We start from the raw sequence: 8,092 nt of genomic DNA, 5'->3' as shown, positions 1-8,092 counted from the left end.
GGAAGAGGAGGAGGAGGAGGAGGAGGAGGAGGGAGAGAAACCACATTGTTTGAGTTTTTAGAGTCCCTGAAGCCATCTGTATACCTGGATTTTCTATTTCTGTGGCTAATACTTCCCTTTGTCACTTAAGCACATTTGAATTGGTTTCAGTCCATTTTAATCTAGTGGAAGAGTCCTGACCAAAGCAGGTAGCAGGCTGAGGGGTGGCTGTGGAGAATAGGACCAAAACGGAACACTGACAATGAGAAAGAAGGCACACAGATCAACAGCAATATCTGGAGGGAGAAATGACAGGACTTAGTTAGAGATCGGATATATTCAATGCAGAAGAAAATAGTTAAAACTGACTCGCTGAAACTGGTTTGGCTCAGGGGATAGAGCATCGGCCTGTGGACTGAAAGGTCCCAGGTTCGATTCCAGTCAAGGGCATGTACCTGGGTTGCGGGCACATCCCCAGTAGGAGATGTGCAGGAGGCGGCTGATCGATGTTTCTGACTCTCTCTCTCTCTCCCTTCCTCTCTGTAAAAAATCAATAAAATATATTAAAAACAAAACAAAACTGAAAACTCAGGGAATTTGTGGAGTCACTGACAGAAATGGGGGTAGTTGAGATGAGGAAGTGGGTTTGAAGGGAAACAATACCCAAACTATGGTATCTGAGTTCCTGGTAAAGTTGAGACTTTGTCAGTCTATGGTTTTAGTGAGATGACCCAAACTATCCTGGTAGTGAAATACAGGAAACTAATTGAATTATGCTTTGTGTCAGAATTCAATAGAATATGATAAGAAACTATAAGTATGCTTCTCATACTCATCTGTTCAATTACTTTTACTCTTTTCTCTTCCCACTTAAAGCCTAGAAAGAATTTGTAGCATAGAATAGAGGTTCTAAAAAAGTGGTCCGTATATCAACAACATCTATATCACCTGGGAACATTTTACAAATGCAAATGCATGGGCTCAACCCCAAAGTAAGTGAATCAGAAACTTTGGGGGTACATCCAACAATCTGTATTTTGACAAGCCCTGTAGTCAACTGATGTCACTAAGGTTTGAGAACTGCTGGTGTAGAGTATTCTGTGTAGAGTATACATGTTGGCTCCATAGAAGGTGAGGTAATCCACCCCTTAATGCTATGATTTCACACAGTAAGAATGACTCCCTTAGAAAAATTCATTAGCCCTAAACTTATTCATTCAAAAACTGTGTTGAGTGTGTGCTATCTTTGATGCACTGTGAACACTGCCATGAACAAATCTGATACAGTCAATCACAAAAATATCTATACATTAGCAATTTAAAATTATGCTATGAAATTGACTCCCAAGTGACCTGAATATTGGTTAGAGCATCGTGAAGGCATCCCTAAAGAAATGATACTTAAATCAGGAAAGGATGACTAGGAGTCAGTCTGGTGAAGGGCAGAGGGGATAATGTGTAGGCATTCTAGGCCCTAAAAGAGACAGGTCTGGCCATTTCCAGGGAATTGAAGACAGACCAGCATGAATAGGCCATTGTCAATGATGGGCATTGAAGCTGGGGAGGCAGATCTGATAGATCATGCAGGACTTGTAAATTATATTAAAGATTTTGAACTTGCCACCAAGGGCTATTAAGAGGCCATTAAAAAGTTTCAAGCCTGAGCTAACATGTGTTTTTTTCTAAATGTAAATTTTTCTATTAAAAAAGGAAAAGCTTCTCCCATTACACAACTGTGATGATTTAAATTTCCTGCAAGTTATAACTGGCTAAGAGAAACTTTCTCTAAATAAGGCTTTGATGCGGTGGAAAGGAGCAGAGTGTCCTCGTGGGGACTCAGTGCTCGGAACAGAGAAGGAGGAAGGGCTCAGAAGCTTCTGCTTTGTGGTTGTGGCTGAGACTGGTCCTGCCTATGCATTTCTGAAGCTGGACTGCAAGTTCAAGGCAATTGCTGCTTCTCTCAGGGGTCATCTTTCTCCCCTTCACAGGGGACGCTGGTGCTCAGGCTGTGTCCATTTAGAGGCTTTTTCCCCCTAAATATGACCTCATTTAAAGATTTCATTCACTTTCCTGGCATCACAGTCACCTTCCTGAGAATATATATGTCCTTTATGACCATAATTATATTTTCATTTTTAATATCTTTGTGCTGTTGCCCTGTGCTAATACGTCATATTAATGACAATTGCAAAAATGCGATTGTTCAGTGTTGGTCTGTGTATAGCTCACTGATGCTTGAACAAGTACACAGACCCAGCCCTGACTGCTCTCCTGTGTTTCAGTGACATGTCTCATACTGTCTGTTGGACAGCTGACCCTTGAATGTCACTGCAATAACAAATAGCCTGCCTGTAATTGAACTCATCATGTCTTTCCCAAACCAGCTTCCCTCTACCTCTTCTGCCTTTGCCAATATCATCAGCATTTATTGTCTCCTAAGTTCTAAGATTTGGAGTCATCATTGGTGCCTTTGTCTTATGCTCTTACCAATGCCAAGCATTTAGATCAGTGATTCTCAAAGTGGGCGCTACCACCCCCCGGTGGGCGCTGCAGCGATCCAGGGGGGCGGTGATGGCCACAGGTGCATTTGGGGGCGATGAGTAACTGCTATTAAAATTTTAAAAAAAGTACACAGACCCAGCCCTGACTGCTCTCCTGTGTTTCAGTGACATGTCTCATACTGTCTGTTGGACAGCTGACCCTTGAATGTCACTGCAATAACAAATAGCCTGCCTGTAATTGAACTCATCATGTCTTTCCCAAACCAGCTTCCCTCTACCTCTTCTGCCTTTGCCAATATCATCAGCATTTATTGTCTCCTAAGTTCTAAGATTTGGAGTCATCATTGGTGCCTTTGTCTTATGCTCTCACCAATGCCAAAGCATTTAGATTGTTCCTATACACCTGGTAGGATGCCAATATGCCAATGTTACCCCCTTTCATTACCCTGTATCATCCTAGTCCTAGTTATCTCAAAGTACAATCATACTTCTACCTCATCCCAACTCATTCTCCTACATCTAGGTTCGGTAGGCCAAATAAGTTTGGGAACCACTGATTTAGATTGTTCCTATTCACCTGGTGGGATGCCAATATGCCAATGTTACCCCCCCTTTCATTACCCTATATCATCCTAGTCCTAGTTATCTCAAAGTAAGATACTTCTACCTCATTCCAACACATTCTCCTACATCTAGGTCCCTTTCCCAGGACACCCTCAGGACACTGTGACTACTCTGTGTATGTTGTTCTTCATTGAGACTATTTTATTTAGCAAAGGCTGTTCTGTATTATCTTTTGCAGTGGAATCTTCTTTTCTCCTTAAAGGAATACTATGTGAAACCCCATTATATAAGAGAGATTATCATGAAACTTCTCTGGTTGAAGATGGGCTAAAGGAAGTACAATCCTCTTAATCTGTCCTCAACTTTCGAGGCGGCCTCTTTGGCACCAAGAGGCAGTTTGAAAATAAGACAACAAAATAGAATTAAACTCCTTGGAAGGATATGCATATTTTGTTTATAATGTCTCTTAAAAAAATGTAGTTTTTATCAATCTATGCAAAGCTTCCAAACTAGTCTCTCCTTAAAGGAATACTATGTGAAACCCCATTATATAAGAGAGATTATCATGAAACTTCTCTGGTTGAAGATGGGCTAAAGGAAGTACAATCCTCTTAATCTGTCCTCAACTTTCGAGGCAGCCTCTTTGGCACTAAGAGGCAGTTTGAAAATAAGACTACAGAATAGAATTAAACTCCTTGTAAGCATATGCATATTTTGTTTATAATGTCTCTTAAAAATTTAGTTGTTATCAATCTATGCAAAGCTTCCAAACGAGTTACAAAAATTCACACAAAATTTTTAAGTGCATAGTGTCATTCCTGCATCCCAGTCTGGACTCATGGTATTTTCCCTGGCTTGAGTGCCTGGAATGCTACCCATACATCTCTGCCAAACTAAATTCTACTTTTCTCAGTCCCAATAATCCCCCCTCTTAAGGGGTTTCCAGATTGTTCCAGCTCTCAGCAAGTTTTCTTTCTTCAAATGCTTGCAGTATTCCTCTTCTTAAATTCACCCTGAACTGCCTTGAACTTTCATCTTTTCAGGTGTGTGTTCAATTTCTCCTAATAGATAATAGGCCACTTAAGGGAAGAATCACATCTTTTGTCATTTTTTAGCCTCAGCATCTAGTACAATATGCTGTCCTTAGTATTTGCTTAGTGGGTATATTTTGATGATAACTCACAGCAAGAAAATAGGCCCATCGATCTCACTTTCATTAATAGAAATCTAAGTGAAATATCCTGTCTTTGAAAATGTTCCTCCAGAGCAGTGCTTTTAAGTTAGGAGAACCAGCCACTATGACTTTAATTGCAAGCATTACTTTTTTCTCCAATTACCAATAAGCCTACAACCAGCTTCTTTGAATGTCTTTCATTAAATTATGTTGGAAGGAGGTTTGGGAAAATGGCAACAGATGGTTGCAAGTGGGAATTCTTAGTCTAGACTGGAAAGAGTGTTTTATTCTATCCCCCAACATTTTAGCTAAGCCACACTTAAATCATATTCAAAAGATTACAAGAAACTCACATTAACATACAAATCAAATGATGTCATTTCTCTTTAAATCCCTTAGCATGTTTTGCATGCCTCTCTCCACCTCTCAGTTCTCATCACTACCACCCATGCCCCTCACCCACCAGCCCCTGGCCAGGACAGCCAGAGTTCAGTTTGCTGGATTGCTAAACTCCTCCCCTCATCCTGGCTTCATAGTGGCATTCTCTCTGGATGGTCTCCTTGGTTTTTTTCCTTGATCAACTCCTGTCAGCCTTTGAGCCATGGTCAGCTTGTCACTTCCTTAAGAGAGTTCTTCTCTGATCCCCAGAATAATTAAAACTTCCTTGTTGTATTATCAAATTCCTAATCACAATCATAATTATATAAAACTATGAAAGAGTTTTGTATCTGCTGTCCTCCTCTGACTGTAAGTTATGATGTCAGAGACTATACAAATCTCAGGCATTATGATATTTTCAAGCCTAGAATAAAACCTGATGCACAATGGAGGCTTAAATGAATAAATGATGAAAATGTGTACAGTTAGGTAAAAAGTGCAAGAAAGCAGCTTTGCAGCTATGAAATGCCTGCATGTTTGAGACCTTTCAGTACAGTTAATGTGGTCGCCTTCCCTGAAGGCTCCAGCAACCGCACTGGTATGTCCAGGACCTGTTTTTGTGTCCTTTCAGTCTTAAATTACCTGCTGAGTCAAACAACTAGAGAGCAAATTAGTACCAACTGTGGAGGAGATTTTTCTGATACAAAATTCTGACCTTAAAAACCCCTTACCTTGAATATCTTTTCTGTCAGGGTGCTAATAGTTCACCAGATATACACTGAAGAATCTAAGGTTTCCTATGCTCTCACTCATATTCCCTCTATTAGTCTTGTCTTAACTAGAATGGGTACAAGACTAACTGGTTTGTCAGTCCCTTTACTAGGATAAACCATTATTCAATTAACAAAAAGGAAAAAGGGGAAATCTAATTCTATTGTTCTTCTCAGATGCACCTTTTCTCATTTTACCACCTTATATCCACCAGACAACAGCATGGATAAATGTTATGCGTTAAGGGTAAGTGTCAAACACACACACAGCTCATAGCAGAAAGCAGTACATTTGCATGGCATCCAGTCTTTCTCTATAGTGACTGACCTGCATAGTTTTAAATTATCAGACCCGTCATGGTAGCTGGCAGGAGGCTTCTGAACAGAGTTATTCACCTGGAACCCTGCATCACTCATAGACTTGCCGCCTTCTGGTACTGCCACTATTTCAGTGCTGAAATCTGTTTCTGAACATCTTTTCTTGATTGTCTCATTTTGCCTATGACTATGCAAGAGCTGTGGATCCCTGTGGTGGTATCTGCCTTTGCTTTCTTCGTGGTGCCTTGAGGATCTCTCAAACTCATAGGGTCCTCTAGGCAGGGGAAGACTGCACTCTTGGTACCAGAGGCCTTTTCCTCTGCAGAGGTTTAAAGAGCAACTCTCACATTCAGTCAGTTCTTGTTGCTTTTTATCTTTGGATCCCAAATTTACCAGATCAATTCCATTAGGAGCAGAAGACCCATCCAAGCTTCCACGTGATTCATTATTATTTCTCCTTCTTCGCGACAGTTGGAATTTCACTTGGGCTCTTCTTTTTGTCTGCATCCAAGGACTCTCATCTAGGGGAGATGAATCTGAGGAATCTGAGTGAAGCTCACTCCACCTGGGGCGTGAGATCCGGAGTTGAAAATCATTTATTCTCCCTTTTATTTGTTAGTCTGCACGCTCTTATCTCTCAGAGGCCCTCCTCCTCCTCCTAGGTCTCTGTTTTACTGATTTCTTACCAGACTCCTTCCTAGCAGGGCTCAGCACCAGACAGGGGTGCATTGCTCAAAACCATCTTCTGACATGTCATGCAAGATGGTAGATCTAGACAAAGCAGCAGGCAAAGAATGGAAAATGGGAATGGACAGAAAGCCATGGGAAAAGAGAGAGAGAGAGAGAGAGAGAGAGAGAGAGAACGAAAATGATATAGACAAAGCAGCAGGCAAAGAATGGAAAATGGGAATGGACAGAAAGCCATGGGAAAAGAGAGAGAGAGAGAGAGAGAGAGAGAGAGAGAACAATGAAAATGATAGCATGGACCAAAAGTTGGTAAATAAAGATCAAATAAAGAAATTCACTAAAGGAAAAAAAAAATTAGGCCAGCATAAATTGTCCATGGCCAACATAGGCAAAAGCAAGAGCCACACAGTCAGAACGTAAAACAAGAATACAAAACACTGGTCGGAAAAACATTGAGTAGAATCACTTGCTGAGCACTTACCTACAGATGTCCTGAGTGGATGGACAGACAGACAATCTTGACTGGCTCCTGGGAGCTGTTCCTGTGGTTGGGCTGCTTGCCTGGAGAAACAAGTTAGATAATTTGGCATCTTGGTTAAGGTAATACATGGTCGATATCTTTCTTTTTTTCCACATATTTAAAAAATTACAACAAACGTGGCTGCAAGTCATGTTGACTATAACACAGCTCACGGAATGTGGGAAGTTAGAAGTTCGTTTTGCAAAAGTAAAACTTGTTTGAGGAACTTGAAAATTGAGATGCTGTACCACTTTGCTGTTGCTTCATTTATGAGAGAGGAAGATGATTCTACAAGTTTCTATTCTACTTACTGTAAACATTTGAGTGGAATGACTCAATTTGCCTTGGAAACAAATGAGTAACACCTGACTATCCTATGATATAAAGGACACAAAGGCAATTATATAACAAGGATGATGATAATAATCTAGAAAAACCTAAATAACCAAATAGCCATTAGATTGCTAGATATTGCTGGAGTTGACATTGTCACAACCGGGCTCCATTAGATAATATATTTGAAAACACTAATATTTAAAGGCCTGGAGTTATCTTTACTTTATCATTGAAACTAATAAGATCCATCTGTCACAACATTATTGACCTTTCATATCTTTTAACCCTGTGACCATACTAAGCTTAAGAATAAGAGAGCCTGAAATAATTCAGATTATTGTCACAAAGTTGAATACATTTCACTAAACTCCACATTGCTTCACTCTATTTGATGTCTTTAACCTGTTGTATGTAATACAGATGATGATCAATCAAAAGCTAGAGCGTAGCCCTGGCTGGTGTGGCTCAGTTGGTTGGGCATTGCTCTGTGCACCAAAAGTTTGATGGTTCAATTTCTGGTCAGGGCAAATGCCCAGGTTGCAAGCTTGATCCCCGGTAGGAGGCTGCCAATTGATGTTCCACTCTCACATTGATGTTGTGTTCTCTCTCTCTTCCTCTCCCTTCCCATCTCTCTAAAAATCCATAAAAAAATATTTAAAAAAAAATCTAGAGTGTATTGAGAATTTACGGTGTGCCCTGCATTGTGTTGTGGCACTTTCTACTCTCTTTAACTCTTATAATAATTTCTCAAGTGGGAAATAATAACCGTTTTGAGTGAATATTATATGCCAATCACTGTTTTAAGTAATTTTTTTAACTTTTTTAAAAAATAAATCTTTATTGTTCAGATTATTACAGTTGTTCC

General features: G+C 40.1%; 1 protein-coding gene across 7 annotated transcripts in view; it reads right to left on the bottom strand.

Moving 5' to 3' along the window:
• Positions 1-8,092, bottom strand: part of MARCH1 (membrane-associated ring finger (C3HC4) 1, E3 ubiquitin protein ligase) — a 622,174-nt gene that overhangs the window by 66,330 nt on the left and 547,752 nt on the right. For 6 of the 7 annotated variants that reach the window (XM_005860516.2, XM_014534989.1, XM_014534990.1 and 3 more), the window contains one exon: positions 6,853-6,932. In XM_005860516.2, coding sequence (XP_005860578.1) covers positions 6,853-6,932 — 80 coding nt within the window. Of the gene's footprint in view, positions 1-5,694; positions 6,448-6,852; positions 6,933-8,092 lie in introns of those variants that run through there. The other variant, XM_014534988.1, reaches the window with a different exon arrangement.

This window comes from Myotis brandtii, unplaced genomic scaffold (assembly GCF_000412655.1).
Source record: "Myotis brandtii unplaced genomic scaffold, ASM41265v1 scaffold136, whole genome shotgun sequence".
Classification (NCBI taxonomy): domain Eukaryota; kingdom Metazoa; phylum Chordata; class Mammalia; order Chiroptera; family Vespertilionidae; genus Myotis; species Myotis brandtii.
Note: the sequence above shows the minus strand (reverse complement) of the source record. Positions and strands in the feature narration are given on the sequence as shown.